At 42.8% G+C, this 21,915-nt stretch overlaps 1 protein-coding gene across 1 annotated transcript in view; it reads right to left on the bottom strand.

Annotated features, from left to right (window-relative positions):
• Positions 1-21,605, bottom strand: part of MIA3 (MIA SH3 domain ER export factor 3) — a 136,359-nt gene extending 114,754 nt beyond the window's left edge. The window contains exons 1-4 of the mRNA XM_089684996.1: positions 21,442-21,605; positions 12,231-12,364; positions 6,441-6,527; positions 1,835-5,330 (exon numbers count right to left, since the gene is read on the bottom strand). Of these exons, the coding sequence (XP_089541122.1) occupies positions 1,835-5,330; positions 6,441-6,527; positions 12,231-12,364; positions 21,442-21,559 (3,835 nt within the window). The 5' untranslated portion in view covers positions 21,560-21,605. The remainder of the gene's footprint in view (positions 1-1,834; positions 5,331-6,440; positions 6,528-12,230; positions 12,365-21,441) is intronic.
• Between the last annotated feature and the right edge of the window lie 310 nt (positions 21,606-21,915).

Genomic DNA, 21,915 nt, shown 5'->3' with positions numbered 1-21,915 from the left:
AAACTTTTCCTTTTGTACCAATTCAAACCTTTCCCTGTGTAGGAATTCAAACCTTTCCCTTTATACCAATTCAAACTTTTCCCTTTGTACCAAGTCAAACCTTTCCCTGTGTACCAATTCAAACCTTTCCCTGTGTACCAATTCAAACCTTTCCCTGTGTACCAATTCAAACTTTTCCCTGTGTACCAATTCAAACTTTTCCCTGTGTACTAATTCAAACCTTTCCCTGTGAACCAATTCAAACCTTTCCCTGTGAACCAATTCAAACCTTTCCCTGTGAACCAATTCAAACCTTTCCCTGTGAACCAATTCAAACCTTTCCCTGTGTACCAATTCAAACCTTTCCCTGTGAACCAATTCAAACCTTTCCCTGTGTACCAATTAAAACCTTTCCCTGTGTACCAATTCAAACTTTTCCCTGTGTACCAATTTAAACTTTTCCCTGTGTACCAATTTAAACCTTTCCCTGTGTACTAATTCAAGTTTTTCCCTGTGAACCAATTCAAACCTTTCCCTGTGTACAAATTCAAACTTTTCCCTGTGTACTAATTCAAACCTTTCCCTGTGAACCAATTCAAACCTTTCCCTGTGTACCAATTCAAACTTTTCCCTGTGTACTAATTCAAACCTTTCCCTGTGAACCAATTCAAACCTTTCCCTGTGAACCAATTCAAACCTTTCCCTGTGCACCAATTCAAACCTTTCCCTGTGTACCAATTCAAACCTTTCCCTGTGAACCAATTCAAACCTTTCCCTGTGAACCAATTCCAACTTTTCCCTGTGTACTAATTCAAACCTTTCCCTGTGAACCAATTCAAACCTTTCCCTGTGAACCAATTCAAACCTTTCCCTGTGAACCAATTCAAACCTTTCCCTGTGCACCAATTCAAACCTTTCCCTGTGCACCAATTCAAACCTTTCCCTGTGCACCAATTCAAACCTTTCCCCTTATACCAATTCAAACTTTTCCTTTTGTACCAATTCAAACCTTTCCCTGTGTAGGAATTCAAACCTTTCCCTTTATACCAATTCAAACTTTTCCCTTTGTACCAATTCAAACCTTTCCCTGTGTACTAATTCAAACCTTTCCCTGTGTACTAATTCAAACCTTTCCCTGTGTACTAAATCAAACTTTTCCCTGTGTACCAATTCAAACCTTTCCCTGTGTACCAATTCAAACTTTTCCTTGCACTTTAATGCAAACCTTTCTCTGCATAGCAATGCAAACCTGTTGCTTTGATTTGCATAGCCAAAGCACACACTAAAAGTGAATGTGTTTCAAAAGCCAGACTTGTTTGCTTCCATATTCAACTATATGCTTGACCACAAATCCTAGAAAAACATCTACAATATTGTAACTGTGGCCTCTTTGAGAAAACTGCAGATAAAGTGTATATAAGTCCAAAAAAGCAAATTTAACATATTGCAGATTACCAGATCTTAGATGTTGTAGTTGAATTCATTTTTCATGTTTAATCTTTTTTTCTCCACTATGGAGGGAGCTGTAGTTGTCACACTGGACAGGACTTTCAACATGTCTTCCTTTGCTTATCTCTACTGCATGGTGGATTGTTGGGATTTTTAGTTTACACAACAAATATACTGTAATTAGTGCTTTCTTTAAGCTCATGGTAAGTGACAATGGCAGTGCATTTCTGTCAGTATAAACAGGTATTTTCTGTACTTGGTGAAAACTAAAGAAATAAATGCAGAGACCACATCTAAGGTTTGGTAAGCCGGAATACAATTTCATTTTTGTTTTGGGGTTTATATGCTTTTTAGGGGATGTTTGTGGAAGCCAAAGTTATTTAAAAAAGTCTAAAACCATTCTTACCATCATCTTCTTCTCTTTCTTGTTCCGATGCAAGCAGAGAACTGTCACTCAGTGTGGAATGTTTATGTCTCAGCCTATACGAGATCTCCTGGACATCATCTAACAGAGCTGCTTCTTCATCAAACATTTCTTTTTCTGTTACCATTTCCTCATGGTTTGCTTCCTGAGAGTCCAAAACACTCTCCACAAAGTCAAGAATGTTTGACTCTGATGCTTCTAAAATCTGATCCAGAGCTTTGTCAATATGATCCAGACGTAAATTATCCCTCCGAGCTAACTTCAGCTCAGAGTCCATGTCCTGAAACATGGCTTCCAGCCTCATAATGTTGTCAGGACCAAGGTACTTTGTGAATTGTGCTATGCGTTCCTCCTCCAAAAACTCCCTCATAATGCTCAAGGCTTTGATGTTTTCAATATAAGATGTTTCCTCTACAGTTTCACTTTTTGAAAGTACGGAATCTACAGAAAGATCTTCATTTAATGATTCGCTCTTTTCTACATCAGCTATTTTGTCAACAGTCTGGTCAAAAAGGTCTTCCTGTACATCTTCCTTGGATGTTTCAGCTTTAAGCTTCACGTCAGGAGTTTGTGTCTTTTCATCTTCTTCTTGTATTTCTATTTTTGTATCTACAATATCAGAATTAATTTTTTCCTCAAGTAGATCTTCAGTAACAAGCACTGGTTCTTCACTATTTTCTTTCCCAATTTCCTCCACTTTGGTTTGCATCACACCAACTTTTTTCACATTAAGGGAATCTTCAGTTTCTTGTGTGTTTCTGTCCTTACTTTTTACATCAGAATTGTATAATTCTTGGTTAGGCTCAGATTTTGCAGGCACCTCGGGATCTATCCTTGTTTCTTGCTCAGTTTTTGCAAGCATTTCTCTACCTTGCCTAGCATTTGCAGCATTTTCATCTTCAAGAGAACCATCTACATTTTCGTCCTCTTGTTCTTTTTTACCATCAGATACCGGACTCTCAATATCTGAGGCAGGTTTCTCTTCAGGATCCTGATTGCTTAATGTGGACTCTGTTGGCCTTACCTTCAAACTGTCTGCATCAGTATCTTTTGACTCTTGCTTTTCCTTTTGGTCACTTGACTTGTACTGCTCATGTTCTGCTTCTTTACTGGTCTCATTTTTCTCAAGGGGTGTATCAACAGTACTGCCTTGTTGCACTACAATGTCTTCTACAATTGGGAACTTTTCCAATGTTTGTTCATCTACAGGTTTATGATCTGCTACATTTCCTTTTTCTTCATTGCTTCCTGCTTCTGGAGGTGCAGTTTTTTCAGCTACTGGATTTGACAATTCTATCTGTGAGTTTTCCATTTTTGGATGTTCAGCTGGATGTTCACTTGTTGATTTGACATCTTCTGGATTCTCTGGACTTGTCTCCAGTTTTACTTCTTGAGCCTTGCCTTGTACACTGTTGGGATTTTCCAGATTAGATTCTTCTGATAACTTTGGCAATTCTTCATTTGCAGAATCGTCCTGTTTTAAAGATTCTTGGTTTAACAAACCCTCTCTTACCTCCTCTACTTCAACGTCTTTGTTTTCTGGCATATCTTTTGGCTTTTCACTGTGATCAGTATTTACTTCATCTACTTCATTTGTTTTCATCTTAGTTTCTTTAACTTCAGGACCTTCCAAAGGTGCATCATTTGGGGGTAGTTGGCTTTCCTCTTTTTCACTGATCTCAGAACCCACTGCTTCAATTTTTATTTCAGATGTCTCTTTCACACTTATGATTTCAGGTTGGTCTTGTATATCTGGGTCTACCTTTTTTGATTCATCTTCAGTATTACTCTTGGGAAGAAGTGTTTCATCAGCTGAAGACATGTTTACAGTATTTTCTTGTAATTTTTTTGCTGTAATATTTATCTTTTCCGTTTCTAAAGATTTATCTTTGTCAACAGCTAACAATGCTTCCTGTATTTCCTCTTCTTTCAGAACTAATGCATCATCATCAAAAGGGGGTTCTAAGCGTTCATTTTTATGCATGTTGCTTTTCTCCATGCCGAGTAGATACAAGTTCTCGTCTTCTTCTAACTCTTCAATTGGTTCATCATCATCTTCTTCTTGTTCTTCAGAATCAGTTTCATCTAGGTCAGTGACATCTTGTGTGTGTTCACCTCCACTGACGATAGCAAAGAAAGTGTCTCCCAATGTAGTCAGAATACTTGTATCTTGTTTTATGGGGGTAGCATGACCCATGTCAACAGAAACTTTGACCTCCTCTTTGGATGGGGATGTCTTTGCTTCTGATGCAGTGGTGGAGGTGGAATCATTCTGATCCGATGACTTCATATCAAATTCCTCATAAGATAACAAAGGTATTTCTGCTTTCTCTCCAATAACCTCTTCCTTTTGTGCCTCATAATGTTCCAAATTTTCTTTTTGGTATTCACCTTCAAGTGTAACACACCTGGTCTCTTCATCTTCTGTTACTACTACATCACCTGTTAAACCAGCTTCTGTCTTTAGGTTTACAATCTTATCTTTGTCTATCTGAGTAAAAGATTCTGCAATTTTGTTTTCATTAATAATTTTAGCTTCTCCCTGAGAGGTGCTGACATTTTTGGCTTGTTCATTATCTGGCACTTGTGATTCGCTTTTTGCATTTTCCTCTGTTGCTAAATGAGCAACACTTTCTTCCTGAGAATCTTTGGATTTGCTATTTACTGTGGTTGTATGTACATCATTGGTTGCAGAAAGAGAATCTTTGCTTATTTGGTGTTCATCCATTTTATGATCACTCTCAAATCTCCTTTCTGGACTTTCAGAAGGTGCAATCTGCTCTTGGGATGCTGAAGCAGGTACTTCCAGTGATGGCTTATCAGAGTTTGGAATAGGTGGCTGTCTTTCATTTTTTTCAGTGTCAGAATCTGGTTTCTCCTGCTTCACTCCAGAGTTTGAACCAGGAGGTTCTTTAGTATGTTTATCAGTTTCTGAAGTTAACACTTCCTCTGGCTGTGTTCCAGGCCCTGAGATACCAAGAGAACTGTCAACTTCAGTCTGTGAATGGGTTGTCAATGTTTCTGATGACAAATGTAGCTCCTCTGGTATTAGTCCAGAGTCTGAAACAGATGGCTTAGCTTGAGGTACACCTAATTTGGAAACAGATTGGTCTCCTAGATCTACTTTAGATTCTAAAATAGACTCTTCACCCAATGATTTTCCAGAAGGCTTTTCAGGTGGTTCTTTTGTTTCTGAGGGTGAGGGTTCCTTTTGTGATTCCGCAGCTTCTGAAGGTGGTGTCTCCTTTGACGGCTCCTCAAATTCTGATTGAGGAGGCTTCCCTGGTGGTTCACTAGATTTTGAAGAAGTGTCTTCTGATTTTACTTCAGATTCTGACGTAGACTGTTCAACGGGTAGAGATTCAGTCTCTGTGGATGTCTTTTTGTCTACTTTGATTTTCACTTTGCTTAAAAGTTCATCAACATCATAGCTATCAAACTTGTCTTCCCCATCTTCAAAACATACAAAATCGGTGTCCTACAAAAAAGATGCAGAATAGCAACAGAATTATAAGAAAACAATGACAAATACAATTAAAGTGAGTTAAAATGTATGTATAGAGTAGGAAAGTATTAAAACCAGTTTATTTTTGCTGTCTTTTTCCTATTAGGGAGATTTCTTTTAACTTCCTGTTCCAGAGATGCAACAGCCAGTGAGAAAAAAATCTCTATAGAAGGAATAGAATTACCCTATTAATTAGTTAAGACCAAAACAAGTGCTCCAGTTGGAAGACATACCCTCACTTTATCCTGAACCTCAGTGTCAACCATAAAATGTTAGATTTCCCGTTACATTTTGCCTTTATGAATATAGCCACTGGGACAAAGATAATGAGTTTATCTACCTATTAAAAACCTGATGGGAGTCTAACGCTTCCACCCAAAAAAAAAAAAAAAACAAGTTTTGATATACATACACATTTAAATAGTTTAAACCAATATAAAAGAATTTATTAGACATGTTCCCCACTTTTTACCATACAGTTTATATTAATGATTTGTTCATTTTAGATCAAAGATACTATTAGACATCTTCTCCTTACATATTTCTGTTAATATTTTAAATAACTTTGACCATATACCGCTAATTATGAACTGTAACCTTTTTATTGACTTATTAGTATATCAGCATTCTCCACCGCTAATACAGGGGACATTGCTCATAGCCCTCGAAACATGTTCACAATGCATATGGAATTACTGGACTGTTTAATGGAAAACAATTGACATTTGGACCTAAATCCTTTAATGCTGGCACACCTTTCCTGTTCTTCTAGCACTAATCTTTCTACACTTCATCCAAAATGTAAAAAAAAGGTTTATCTATACATACACTTTAAATCAGCCATTAGTCCTAATGTTTGTGTAATAAGAGGGCTTTTTCTGTTAGGTCAAAGGATTTTACTCAGCTGATTTAAAAAGAAAAATAAGTGCAAAGATCATCAGATGTGCAGTAACCCATAGCAGCAGTTAATCAGATTTCTGCTTTTTTTTACACAGTTTAAAAGCACAAAGAATGAATTATGACAATGGATGTGGGTTACTTCACTATGACCCGTTACAGTTTTATTTGTAGCACTCAACTTACATCTGCAGGTAACTCCAGTTCATCTGTTGTGTAAACTTGTTTTATGTCTATCAAATCGTTTGGGAAATATCCAAAACCTGTGCCAACCTGTAAAAAAGTCAAAACAAACAATTACTTTCCCCTTCACCAATCAATTTGTCATTGTCAGCTGATATAATGCTAATCCACTCAACCCCCCCCCCCCAAAAAAAAAAAACCTCCATTCTAAATAAATATAACCCAAAATTTTATTTTTTTCATCCTTACTATGAAAATAAACAGTCAAAATGTGTACACAACCACCACACAGATCTTTTAATGATGTCTGGCAGCTTGTTCACACTGGCTGTTTTACCTTGAATTCTGCAACACAGGTAAAATATAGTGTAATGCAGAAAGCGATGCTATCACACGATTCTCAGAACTACGCTGTGCTGCACATGGAGGTTCGGAATGGGTTATGGCATGAATATCCCTCAATTTCTGAGGCTGGGAGGGCTATTATTGTACAAATGATTTAATCTCTTCAACAACACAGCCAGAATTATTTGTTATCTGGGACTATCCTGCTTTAAAGTGTTTGTTCTCTTTCCTATTTTTTGATTCCTATTTTGCATTAAACCCAAGCGTGGCCAAAATAATCTGATAAAAAAAAAATCAACACAAGGGATAAAACTTAGGATGTTTCTTGGTGCTGAGGAATCTTCTTTTTAGGTGAAATCCTCCTCTGTTCATGTCCCCTACCCCCGCCACCGTAATCTCCTGGTACAGAGGGGGTTAACAAGTAAGGAGCTGTCACGGGCTCTCATTGAGACAGTTTGACCACACTGCCCTTGTAACCTAGCTTCTATGAATGAACCTCAACTTATGAATGGAGGAAGGACAGATGACTGATAAGTCTGCCCCCCTCCATTCAGAGATCATGTTCCATTCATAGAAGCTGTAGTATGGCTTCTATGAATGGAGCAGCTGGGTGGAAACAGCAGCCATAGCTGGGCTCCCTGGAGGAGTGCCTGTGTCAACCCCTTAGTTCTATTAACCTCCGCTGCACTAGAAGATTATGGCAGAAGGGGTGGGGGGGGAGAGGGGGCATGAACAGAGGAGGATTTCAACTAAAAGGAAAGGCATCAGTACAAGGGACACACCCTACTGACTGTAAGTAATGCCCCTTGTTCTAATATTCTGTTTTTTATTTTGACTGCACTAAACCCGGCCATAGATGGAGCGATTTTCTTTCCTGCAATCGCTTGATGCCCCCCATCAACACAGTCTAGTTGCTGACCTGCAAGATGTAGGCACATAGGGACTTTTTGGGACAGGGACTTAAAGTATTGACATCAAATAGTCAGCTTAATAGCAGGGTGGCCAGCATGGCATTGTATTTTCTTTTTTTTTTATACTTTATTCTGATTGGTTGCACTTTGTACTGCCTTATTGAATGCTGTGAAACCAGCTTACATCAACTATGTCATACCATCATGCCACAGAAGCCAGACACCAACCAGCTAAAAATAATCCTCTCTAGAGACTCTGGAGTGCGACATTAAAGGCTTCCTTTAAGGCAGGAAATTGAGTTTTTATATTACAGATATTCATTGTATCCCCAGCTAATAATAACTACTGCAAAAACATGGCATGTTACGTACATTCTGCAGCACTGCACCCACTGACCTTCATACATTTACTGATGCCTGACACATGGACAGCTTGCAGATTTTCCCACGCACACATATCGCTGGATTTTACACATTTGCATGTCTGGAGCTGAGGCCAGCTTCCAGATCGCAGATGGAATGGTGGAAATAGGGAGCACTCAGTGGGTTATAAGACCTTCTAAATTCTCCCTTACTGCCGAGTATGAAGTACCCGTCCAAAGAAATATGTAAGTGATGTCTCTAAAACCCAACTGCAGCCAAATTTGTTTTATTGTTCACAGAATGGGGAAAGTTCCCCAGCTACTTCCTGTGACAGGGTGACAACACTGCCTTTCAAAGTCTACAAGTAGGAGCAGCGTTGTCACTATAAGGCATTTAGCTCATGTGCATAAGATCCGGTGTTTTGGTGCCGGCAAAAGGCACAGGTGCATTTGAGCATTCATCCCAGGGCAGGCACTGCCCTAAATGTTATTATAACTCGGTGCACCATCCAGCCGCAACAGCTTTCAGCCTCTCTTACAGGCTGCCGGCAGCAGGACAAGATGGTACCCCTGTGGCTTCTGTCCACACCAAAAAGCCAGAATCTCATGCACTGGAGCTAAACGCCCAGTGTGCATAAGGCCTAAGGGGCAGGTTGCCAATGATGTGTGCCAATGCACAGTGCATCAGCATAGCCAGCTTGAGCTCCCATCAATTACAGGTCAAAAAGTACAAAGGAGCATGGGCCTTGTAGTCCTGGGGAACCTTCTTACTGTCAGATGTGCTTTGGTGGCAATAGAGAGCACTATGATGCCTGCTATGCGCTCTTGGATTGCCTGGGTAGGAAGAATCCTTACAAAATTACAGTACATGAAAATGATATATTTAAAGCCCAACTCTGGGAAATGTAAACATTATCCCTTGCATTGGGGCTGTGCCTGCCCTGCAAGGGTTAATTGCTCGCTTAGGTCTAGCGGCCTTGTTAAATTAGATTTACTTACTCAATCCTCGCATTGCTAGAGCAGTCCCCATAGCGTCTTCTCCCTTTCACTCCAGTGGTCCAAGGTCCTGACATCATCAAGGCCAATGTAGAGTCCATAGCCCTGCATTGGAGGTAGTGATGCTGAGGGACGGTCCACTGCTGGAGCGTGGGGTAGTTTATTTGGGAGCCAATATCCTACTGTTTATAGGGGCCGACCATATTATTGATTATTTGTTGTTGCTCCTCACAGTGCTACCCACGCAGGGAGGCGAAGACTATATGGGCCTGTGGGCCTTACTAGCGCCCACTGTGCCTGGCTGGGATTGGACAGCCTGCATCAATTGACCGAGTTGGACTACATCATTGAAGACCAGATATTTTGAATGTCCACACTAAGTGGAATCTGCACTGTTGATAGCCAGATCTATATATTTTTCAAGGTATTTGTACTCATTTAATTATTTAATTATTTCAAAAGCCACTTCCAAGAAAGACATGGTTCCTATAAGAGTATAGATTGAAGGTCAACTAATCAACATATATATAATTTTTGAACCATATGACCTAGTGAATACATATACATGTTCTGTCTTTCTTTTAGAATGCTTTGATTTAGGTTCTACCTTTTGAAAATACCTAGAACACACAATAGACAAAGGCCCACATATCCTTGGCCTAATAGACATTGAGCCAAATAATACTACGTTAGTTTTTATTACTAATTTATATTACTAGTCTATACACTGGTTCCGTTCTCAACAGACGGTCATGTTCTGCACATGGTGTTGTCCCTGTCCCCCTGATGCGCCCCCATGCCTGGACACTCATTCTGACGTGTACTGTCCCTCCGGTGATTAATTACCAATTATATATGGTTTTATGGCAATGACTGTAAGTAAATATTTGTCCAATTTATATTTTATTATATGTATTTTGTTATGATATAGAATATATGAACTATTATATACAGGCCAACAATTAAGTTTTGTTCTATTATAGATGCACCCTTTTCATAGCGCCTGAAGAAGCGACTGAGAGGGGGGGACACTTGATGCATGGGGACACTTGATATATGAGGACTCTGTGATGGAGACACCTAATGTGCGGGGACATTGTGATGAGGGACACCTGATGTATGGGGAAACTGTGATGGGAGAACCAGATATATGAAGACACCTGTGGTATGGGGACACCTGATTTATGGAACACTGTGATGGGGGAACCTGATACATGGGGACTCTGTGATGGAGACACCTAATGTACAGGGACAATGTGATGAAGGATACCTGAGGTATGGAGACACCTGATGTATGGGGAAACTATGATGGGGGAATTAGACACCTGATGTATGGGGAAACTGTGATGGGGGAACCAGATATATGAGGACACCTGTGGTATGGGGACACCTGATTTATGGAACACTGTGATGGGGAAACCTGATAAATGGGAACACTGTGATGGAGGACACCTGATGTATGGGTACACTGTGATGGGGGACACCTGATGTATGGGGACACTGTGATGGGGGACACCTGATGTATGGGGGCACTATCATGGGAGACATCTGATGTATGAAGACACTGTGATGGAGGACACCTGATGCATGGGGACACTGTGATGGGGGACACCTGATGAATGGGGACACCTGATGTATGGGGACACTGTGATAGGGGACACCTGATGTATGGGGACACTGTGATGGGGGACACCTGATGTATGGGCAAACTGTGATGGGGGACACCTGATGTATGGAAGCACTGTGATGGAGGACACCTGATGTATGGGGACACTGTGATGGAGGATACCTGATGTATGGGATCACTGTGATGAGTGACACCTGATGTAAGGAAGCACTAGGATGGAGGACACCTGATGCAGGCTGGTAGGGGCCCAGGGCATTACTTTTCCCAGGGGCCCATGATGCTATTAAGATGGCACTGCCCAGCCCCTCACTAAATACTTACTTGACCCCGATCTTGATCAAGCGCTGTGCCCAACAGCAGTGACACTGCTCTTATCTCCTTCCTCACAGGACATGGAGGCAGCAGTAAGTCACTGACTCCTGTTGCTGTCAATCAAATCCTGTGAAGGAGGAGGGGCTCCCTGTGTCAATAGACGCACACAGCCCAGTTCAGGATCGAGCCCACACAAGTGTCAGCATAACAAGCGGCTTCCTATGAAGGCACTTGATAGGGAGGAGTAGCCCCGGGAGCTCCGGCGTGGGACCTCAGAAGAGGAGGTGCGGGGTTGCTCTGTGCAGAACCATTGCACAGAGCAGGTAAGTATATTATGTGTTTTAATATAAAAATAATGGAACCTTTACAATCACATTAAATGTTGGTGTGTAATCACTTTTCCTCGGCCTTGCTAGTTCTCTGACTTTAATATTTAGCAAGGGACTGACTTTGATACCTGGGAACTCACAATTTTTTTCTTTTGGATATTCAGTTATTCGTTAGGGATGTTGGTGTCATTCATGCAGTTTACGTGACAATGGAAGCATTATGTTTAGGGTGAGCAATGACATGGCACCTCGGCATATTTACAAAGTGGGTGAGGTGCAGATGATTACCGAATACACAGGAAGAACGTAGTGCAGGGACGTTTCCTTAACTTCTTCATGACCAAAGCTCACTGAACCGTAGATCCCCAGACCAAACTTAGCAGCGACATTACTGACTACACCTCTCTGACTAAAGTTTGTCACACAGAATTCATTATGATCATACGACTGATCACTCGACACAGCTAAAATGATCAAACTGAATAAAAATCGTAAACCAAAGCTCCTTCATTCAACAACTTTATTCACTCTTAGATTGTAAGCTCCAAGGATCAGGCCCTCCTAACCATTTTGTATTGAACTGTATTGTTGCTGTATTGTCTCCCATTATATTGTAAAGCGCTGAGCAAACTGTTGGCGCTATAGAAATCCTGTATAATAATAATAATAACTTTGACGCAACAAGATGATCAGCTGTGGAGTTATTTTGTCAAACAGTTTGATCGATTGAGCAAATACCGATAATTTTTAATAGATTGGTTACATTTATAACGGAAAGATCAGCTGGCTGCAAGACAAACCTGAATAATGTATGGTCAGCTTTAGTCTTGGCAAAGCCCACTGGTATGGAAGAACCTTTTAAAGCAGGACATAGAACAGTTTCTAGAACAAAACATGCAACATTCACTTACAGTTCCTGCCCATAGTTGGCTCGACCTCCCCGATAGTTTATGGTAAACATATATTAATTCGTCTTTCTTAAAATTCACAAAGCGGCAGTCTGGACCCGTGAAATCCGCTATGGCTTTACCCCTGCACATCAACTCTGCATAAGGAAACAAAAACAAGGTATTAAATGTACACGTGTATGAAGGCAATCTCTCTCACCGGCACAGATGTGTCGCCAGTGTCTTCAAGACATCTGGGACAGAGACTGAGCTGCATCTGCGCACATGCGGCGGATTTCTGTTTGCGCGCCCAAACACTGCCAGCTTCTGGCAGATTGGCACTGTATTGCCCAGCTGCGTTTGTGCACTCACACAGAAATCCGCTGCCTTGCAGCACAAAAGAGAACAGGAAAGTAAAAATGATAATACTTTTTTAAATCCATTTGTGTAATAAAAAAAATTTGATTTAGTGAGTGCCACTTTAAAGTGGTTGTAAACTTCAGACATGAAATATGAACAAAGCATATCCCACTATAGTTGCACTTTTCTGTCTGCTGCCTCTACTATCTGCATGAGTCACTTCTGACAAGTTTTCCTGACACCAAGAGCAAAATGGTGACAGGGGAGGGACCTCCAGCAGATTGACAGCCTCAGCTCTGTTTCTGTGTGCTGTGTGGAGGGGGGTGTGTCTCTTCCCTCCAATCAGCTCTCAGAGCTCTGCTCATTGCGCCATCCAGACACACATTTCAACTCTCCATCCCCTATTTTATGAACTCTCAGACAAGCTTTGTAAATGCTGGACTTTGAATGGATGTAGAGAAGAGAAGACTGCAGATAAACAGGAACAACCTATGTAAGAGGATTTCTTTCACCTCTCTGTATCACCTGAGGCCAGTCACTTCACTGGGTATATGGAAGGGTTTACAAACACTTTAAATATTATTATTATCATTATTATTTCTTTCTTTTTTTTTTAACATTTTGGATAGCGTAGGGAAGGGTTGGACCTTCTGCCTGGATTTAATTGCTCTTTGTGTCTGAGCTGGGGAGATTCACTCTCTCTTTTTGTCCTGGACACCATTATCACATTGACAGAAAGTGATGAAAACAGCAAATATTAAGAGCCAGTTCACACTAGAACGCAGTGCAGGAAACCAGCATTCAATATGTGTTTCCCATACCTCATTCAAAATGCATTGCAGTAGCGATCTGAAGCAGATGTCGATATTGAAGACACCCAATGCACAGGTCGCAAGTGCAGTGCCTTGGCCTGCAACGGATTGTATGCTACAGAAGTACCAGCCGATCTGGTTGCAGTGAGTTTCCAAAAGTAGCGCGTGCACTTATTTTGGTGCGGTGGGGTGCGATCTCAGCCCTTTCAAAATTATTAGACTGAAATTGCGATTCCCAGTGAATCAGCCCAGGAAGTAAGCCTTGGTTCACAATATGAACCACGTGTGAATCGCACTAAATTCCCATGCTATTCAGATGCGACTCAGTGGGGATTCATTCTGAAATGGCTCAAATTGCACTGCATGGCACCAAAGACGTGCATGCACCAGGGGCGGACTGACAGCTCATGGGGCCCCCGGGCAATAGGGGATCATGGGGCCCCTGTGTCCTTGCCAAAACTCAAAAAAGCCTATGAAAAAGGTACCAGGGGCATCTCATGGGGCCCCCTACTGACCCCGGGCCCACGGGCAGTGCCCTAGTTTCCAAATGGTCAGTCCACCCCTGGCATGCACCTTTTATTTGAGCGGCACTGCAACCGGATTGCATGGTCCTCTTGTACCACATGATCGGGTGCAGGCAAATGCACTGTGTTTTTGACCTGCGTTTGAGGTGTCATTAACTTTGTAATGACAACTGCAGCAGATCACAAGGGCCTAGGCTAAAGGCAAATCTGTCTAATATGACAGAGTGAGGACCTCCCCCCATATTTTTAACGCTACTGTATTGTAACTATATAGATCTATGGATTCGACCACTGTACATTCAAGTGGAAGTAAATTCCACTTTTTAACTTGTACCTATTGGTAGGCCTATAATACAGTGAATATCTTCTAAACTTACCCTATTAGATTTTAAGCTCTTATGACCAGAGCCCTCTTAACTCTCTTGTTTTTATTGTATTGTAGCTGTACCATCTCCCTTATGTTGTAAAGCTCTGCGCAAACTGTTGGCTCTATATAAATCCTGTAAAATAATTCTAGGAATTTAGGAGATATTCACATGGGATGCAGCCAGGGATGTCACCAGCGCATCCGCGCTGAAGGGATGGAATATCCGTGCCATACCTCTGAGTTCCGCACCAAGGCTGGAGCTCCTGCACACATGCATGGGAATGATGTGGTGGCCCCGGCCATTCATACAGCCAGAGCCCGCGAACCTGGAAAGAGGACCTGGTGAAGATAGAAGAGCCGGGGAGCCGTGACAGCACTGATCTGGAGGGCTCCGTGTGCAGGTAAGTCTGTCATAATGTACTAGTATATAATGCATTCTAGTACACTATGACTTAAAACTGAAGGGGGCCGATTTATTTTTTTTATTTATATGGCAATTTACTACTGCTTTAAGCAAATGCAATCGACACCCTTGCTGAATGACTGCTGAATTAAAACTAACTACACCAAGGCACTGTACTGTTTTCAGGGAGTTGGAATAGATGTGCACAAAGCGCATGGGACAGTATTTCTTGCCATACACAGGAAGAAATGTACCAATTTACCATCCACACTAAACAGCGTGGTTGGATGAATCTGCAGTGCCAGCTATTGTATTATGACAGCCAGAACCTGTGGTTGTCAGAACATCCAAACAGTGACGGCATCTGAATTTTTCGTTTGGCTCCATTGATTTTTCAGATCAAAGAATGGCAGGCAAAGTGGTCCAGACAGGACCACCCATAGCTCCAATTTTGGATGGTTCATCATGAACTGGCCAAAATTCACTGCTTGTATATCCTGCTTAAAGCACTGCAGTATTAATACCCAAAAAGCAGAGTTTACATATGTAAAGAGCAGATATGGATGCTTCTTTGGACATATACTTAAAAATTAAACAGAAGTATAACAAAAAAAATAAAATAAAAACAAAGCAATGTTAAAGCTAAAAGCTAAAAAAAAACAACCTTGAAAGAGACTGTAGATTCCCTTTAAGTCACATTGACTCTAGGAAGGAGAAGGAACAGCTGAGAGACTGTATGTAAACAATGGAAGATTCCTCACCTGCCCCCACTGCATAATACAGCCACCCCCATCATTCCTTGTATTTGGAAAGCAATGAAAAAGAAGCAGCAGCTGACAGCTTGCTAAGTGGGGGCCGTACCTAGACTGTGCTACAGTATGACATGAGAGTGCTGCTACTAAGCTACAGCTGACTGCAAGATTTTCAACAAATGGCAGTTACATAAAACATAATGGGAAAATGTTCAGCACCGTGGTCAGCTGATTGCCTTCACATTGGCACAGCCCTGAAGTGGTGGTGGGGGTGGGGGTGGGGTCTGTAAAATAAAGCCATGGCAAACTATAAGCTCACTGGCAACATTTTAATGTGCATCCAAAGGTGAGGGGTTAGATCCTCGTTCACTTTTGTGATGTTGGAATTTGGATGATGGAGTGCTGGACTCCAAGCTTGGTGGAGGGGTCTATAGATCTCTGTTTCCCAGTAAAGACCCAACGGGATTCCTGGGAGAATCAGCTTGTATGGAATGAAGGGATGAGAGCACTAGAGCCAACCATACATGGCTGGATATGTAGGTGGAACGAAAAATATCTTACAGATTTCCTCATCCCACAGTACAAATGGATGAATCTCCCTGTGTGCCTTTTGCATTTTCATAATCGGCCCTACCCCTTCAATTTTTTTCATTAGAAGGATGTTGGGTGGGAGGAGTCAGATGTTACACTCTGCAGAGCTCAGTGAAGAGAGCTCTGAGAGCTGATTGGAGGGAAGAGACACCCCCCCCCCTTTCATACAGCACATAGAAACAATGTTGAGGCTGTCAATATGCTGGAAATTCCTCCCCTGTTGCCATTTCTCTCCCGGTGTCAAGAAAACATGCAAGAATTGATTCATGCTGATAGAAGCAGACAGAAATGACACTTCGTGCTCTTAATTGAAGCAAGTACACACTGTAGAGAGATATGCTTTGTTCATATTTAATGTCTGAGGTTTACAACCACTTTAAAGTGCATGTGAACGCTCTTATTTGCTCATTTTTGGTCTTTTTAGTATTCCATTGAAAAGTTTTATTATATGTGACAAAAAAAAACCCATAACTAATCATCCAATCAGAAATCTTATGAGCTGCTAACTTCCTGTGCCCTCTGCTTCCTCACTGTTATCAGTTAGCACTGTTCATCTCTGTGGACTCCAAAAACACCTCCCCCTGTTATGGAGAAAAGAGGGCAGTGTTGTGTAGTCCTAACACAGTGTTATGCAATCCTAACTCAATCAATGTTTTAGGGTCCATTCACACTTGTGCGGCTTGTCACTCGACTTTGGACACAAAGTTGCATGCCAAGTTGCAGTTCATGTATTTCAATAGAAGTCTTTCAAATCTATGGAGTTTAAAGTCAAAGTGACTTTAAAAAGTTTCTACTTTGATGGAACTTTCATGCAAGCCGAGTGCTATAGACTGCAATGTAAACTCCCAAAAGTCACATGAATGTAGCATCTTAATGTTATGAACATTACATGGTTGTGCAATAGACAAAGTCACATCCAAGTTTCAGCCATCCAAAGTTGCATCAAAATAGCAATGAAAATCGCACATGTTTGAATGGGGCCTTAGTGTTGTAGTGCTTGGTAACATTGTTACCCTTGAAGTGAGTTAATGGCAGAATTACCAGGTTAAAATAGAGGAAACAAAATGGAAAAAAAAAACAAATGCAGTCACCACATCTAGGGACAGGTAAGCCGCAATACTATAAATATTTGTTCTTAGATTGAAATATGCTTTAAACAGGTATTGCACTCTTGTTACAAAAAGGTCAGCAGCTACAAATACTATAGCTACTGACTTTTAAGAAGCAAACCCTTACCAACCCATGGAGTCCAGCGCTGCCCTGCCCGCAGTCGATTCTTTACTGGGCTTTTACTTCCCAGCACCGACATATTGAATGTAGGAACCAGCTGTGATTTCCTAATGTCTCACAGCCAGCTCCCGCGAGGCATGGCGACACTGTAGGACTGGCCCTGTGGCCTTCTGGGACGTGTGATGTGTCGCAGAGACTGCAGGTGAGAAGGCGATATCCAGTGTCCCAAGCCGAGGTGGGAATTGAGGAAGTCGTAGCAGGTACCTGCTCCCTGGGAAAAAAAATACATCTTAAATATGTTAGGGGAGGGGGTGAGGAGGAGCAATGAGCGGTGCTTTCAATTTTGAGCGAAGGTCTGCTTTAACTTTCTCTTTAACCTAATCCTAACGGCAAGTCACACCACAAAAATGCACTCCGAATACGTTGCTCACAGTTCACACCACATGCAGTTCCCGTCCAGTTTGCTATGTTCCAGTATGGTGCTGTGCAGAAAAAATACAGCATGTTCTACTTTTTTTTCTGCACCGGAAACTGACTGGAACTGACTGCACTGGTGTGAACCAGGGCCATTGGAAAATATGGAAAACACTGTGCAGGCATTTTTGATGCAAAAACAAAAATACACTGGATTGCATCTAATGTGAACTAGCCCTAAAACTTTACATAGCCAAATTCTTAACCCAACAATGGAAATAACTTGTAACTGGACAGCACGGTGGCTAAATGGTTAGCACTTCCGCCTGGCAGTACTAGGGTCGTTGGTTCGAATCCCAGCCACGGCAACACCTGCCTGGAGTTTGCATGTTCTCCCTGTGCCTGCATGGGTTTCCTCTGGGTATATGCTGGTAGTTTAATTGGCTTGGAGGAATCTGTTAGATTTCTTTGGTCCAGCCCACAGGCTAGACCAAAGAAATCTAAGAGTGTATAACCAGCATTAGAGAGAGAGCTGACAATTCTAAGTAGGGAGAGATTTTTTTTGGCATAGTTACATGCCCCCCCATGGCAGTGCCCAGCTTCCCAAACCTTTTGTCTGACAATAGCTTTCTTATTACCCCTACAAATAGGTAGAACTGAATAACAAGATGCACCCTCTACAGACTTCAATGGGGTTTATAAGGAAGTTTGTGAACTTTGAGTTCTAAGCAAGATTTGCAAAGCTGTTCATTGAACATGGACAGATTCACTCATACCTACTAAAACTGGAATATAGGGTCCCTTGACACTAGGGCATCAAGCTGTTGTGTGCGCAGTCCTGGTGTTCTAGTGCACCTATGTGGTATAGATGCAGCGAGGCCATAGATGGTGACATTTTCCTCTCCTGCAACCATGGGTTGCAAGAAAGAAAAATTGCTTAATTCCCCCATCCACATAGCCAGTGTTGATGGGGGAATGCCTTCCATGGAGCTATTGTGTTTTACAGCCGCTGGTAATAATCGCATGTAAAAATCCAACATGCTGGTTGTACCAAAGTCGATGAATGGATCGACTTGGATACAAACAGCCTGCTGAACCAGCTGAGATTCCAGACATCTATAGCAGGCTTAAGGCAGGATGAAATATGGTGTTCAGGTACTTGTCCCTGAACTCATAGGGCCCAAATGCATTTACCACTCAGTACAGCATTCAACCCTATCCAGCCGCAGCATACACAGCATCTACACCCCTGGTGCCCAACCTGTGGCTGTTTGGCACTTTTTTTGTGGCCCTCTGGGTCCCTGCAGACACTGTTCTGTGTTTCTCTATTGCCCTGTTATAGCAGTGATTTGTAGCAGTCCCACGTCTCCAGTCTATAACTCCCTTCAAGCATGCCCCCGTCTCCAACAACTCCTTTCACTGTCTCTAAGGCTCGGTTCCCACTAATACTGGCTGTGTGGCCTGCGTTTGCTCAGGCATGGCAGCCCATTCATTTGAATGTGCTGCTGTGCTTGCGTTTTCGCACAAGAAAAGTGCATGCACCAAAGTGAATGGCAGCCCTGCATGTCTCACAAGAGCAGCGTAATTCAGTTGCAAGTGCGGAAACAGATAAGATTCCCACACCCACAGTGTGAATCTAGCCTGACAGTCTCCTACATCATGTCTTCCACCTCTTGTACCATGCCTACCATCTCTAATTATCTCTTGTATCATGCCCACCGTCTCTGACCATCCGATGTATCATGCTTGCAGTCTTTAACCATCTCTTTGTTTGATTGTGTCCACCATCTCTGACCATCCCTTGTGTTATGCCCACCAGCTCTGACCATTTCTTGTATCATGCCCACCATCTCCCGATCATCCCTTGTATCATGCCCACCATCTCTGACCAACTGTTGTATCATGCCCACCGTCTCTGACCATGTCTCGCATAATGCCCACTGTCTCCCTACCATCCCTTATATCATGCCCACCGTCTCTGACCATCCCTTGTATCATGCCCACCGTCTCTCACCACCCTTGTATCATGTCCACCATCTCTCACCATCCCCTACATCATGCCCACCATCTCTCACCATCCCCTACATCATACCCACCATCTCTCACCACCCTTGTATCATGCCCACCATCTCTCACCAACCCCTACATCATACCCACCATCTCTCACCACCCTTGTATCATGCCCACCATCTCTCACCATCCCCTACATCATACCCACCATCTCTCACCACCCTTGTATCATGCCCACCATCTCTCACCATCCCCTACATCATACCCACCATCTCTCACCACCCTTGTATCATGCCCACCATCTCTCACCATCCCCTACATCATACCCACCATCTCTCACCACCCTTGTATCATGCCCACCGTCTCTGACCATCCCTTGTATCATGCTCACCGTCTCTGACCATCCCTTGTATCATGCCCATTGTCTCCAACCATCCCTTGTATCATGCCTGCAGTCTTTAAAGAGGAGCTCCAGTCTCTGGTGAAAAAAAAATAAAAGTCAGCAGCTTCAAAAACTGTAGCTGATGACTTTTAAAAACAGACACCTGTCCTAGGATCCAGTGGTGTCCTCGGGTGCCCACTGCGCATGTGTGAGTGGCGCTGTGCATTGTGAATGGTCCCGCAGTCCTCTAGAACCTGTCACATGTCCAAGAAACCTGTGGGTGATAGGAGGGATAGAACTTCTGCTTCTGATTGGAAGTGGAAGCGGGTACCTGTCAAAATTGGCCACCCGCTCCCCAAAAGGTGACAATCCCTAATGGGGAGCAAGGGACGAGGCCTTACACCCCGGTCAGATCAAGCCCGACTTTGAAATTTTGCGACTTACAGTGAGGTTGCACGATTTCAAAATTGGGAGACATGCTGATTTCAGGTGCGATTTGCAAGACATCTGACACAGATATCTATGCAAATCGCACCAAAAGTAGAACATGTACTACTTTAGAAATCTGTGCGGCTCCGACCAAGTTGGAACCGCGACGATATGACCGTTGTAATTGTGGACAATAGGGTGCAACTTGGCATGCGATTTGCAAGTTACATGTCAAGAAAATCGCATGTCAAGTCGCACCCGATGTGACCGGGGTCTTAATATGGAATGTCCCCTTTTGGGTGGAGCTCCGCTTTAACCATCTCTTTCATCATGTCCACAGTCTATGACCATCTCTTGTATTCACCCCTAACTGACTACAACCTGTTGTGTCAGCTGTCTCTGAGACAGAATGTTCACTTCATTTTATGTGTGGCCCATTGGTGATATTGGGGGTCACAGTTGCAGCCCCCATATTAAGAGAGTTGACCAGCATAGATCTAGACTATGATACAATTTACAGAACATAATAAAAACTGTTACATAACTTGGAGAGATAAAGAACACACATCATCAAATTAACAAAAACAAATAGAAAATGCAACATTCCAGACACAGAAGGATGTTTTGGTGACCAATGTCAACACCATGGACAATTCCAGGGACAAATCCCGAGATCACAGAGGATCGGAGATGTGAGAGGTGAATTCTTCCCCAGGACAGGCACTCCACCCCCCTGTGTGTGCTGTGCTGGGCCATCTCCACCCCAGCCTGTGCACCCCACTGACCTCCATGGAAGGAGAAGTGTGCAGGAAGAGACAACAACAATAAACGGAAAGTGCAACAAATAAGTCCAAATGTAACAAAGTCCATATAAAGTAACCATGTCAGTGGAAGGAGGGGTCCTGTGTGTAGTGCGATCTCCCCTCCCCCCCTGCCCCCACCCTCCATGGGGCTCACTCACTGCTACACTCCGGGTCCGCGCAGCGCTTGGTGTCGGAGAAGGATCGCTGCTGGGCTGAGCCGGGGGACAGGAGAGCGAACAGCAGCAGCAGAGACACGGACCGGCCGGCTGCAGCCATGTCAGTTACAGGGTGGCAGTGTCCTGTGTATGGACGGCAAGGAGCATGAGCAGACAGAGGCAGACACGTCAGCAGGAGACAGCACAGCAAGCAGGAGAAGGAGGAGATTGGGAGAGGAGGATGGAAGGATAGGATGTGCTGCTCCATGAAGTCTGGGGGGACTACAAGTACCATCTGTACCCGGGATCCTGCCTGCTCTGCCTATAGAGTCACTGATCTCTCCACACATATTACATCTACTGCTCTTATACAATGTTATAGTGAGCTGAGCTATACAGCCTGGGGGACTACAAGTACCAGCTGTACCCAGGATCCTGCCTGCTCTGCCTATAGAGTCACTGATCTCTCATTGTACT

This window comes from Staurois parvus, unplaced genomic scaffold (genome assembly GCF_062004578.1).
Source record: "Staurois parvus isolate SC_StPar_1 unplaced genomic scaffold, SC_StPar_1.0 ptg000362l, whole genome shotgun sequence".
Taxonomy (NCBI): Eukaryota; Metazoa; Chordata; class Amphibia; order Anura; family Ranidae; genus Staurois; species Staurois parvus.
The sequence above is the reverse complement of the archived record's forward strand: the minus strand, read 5'-3'. Positions and strand labels throughout refer to the sequence as shown.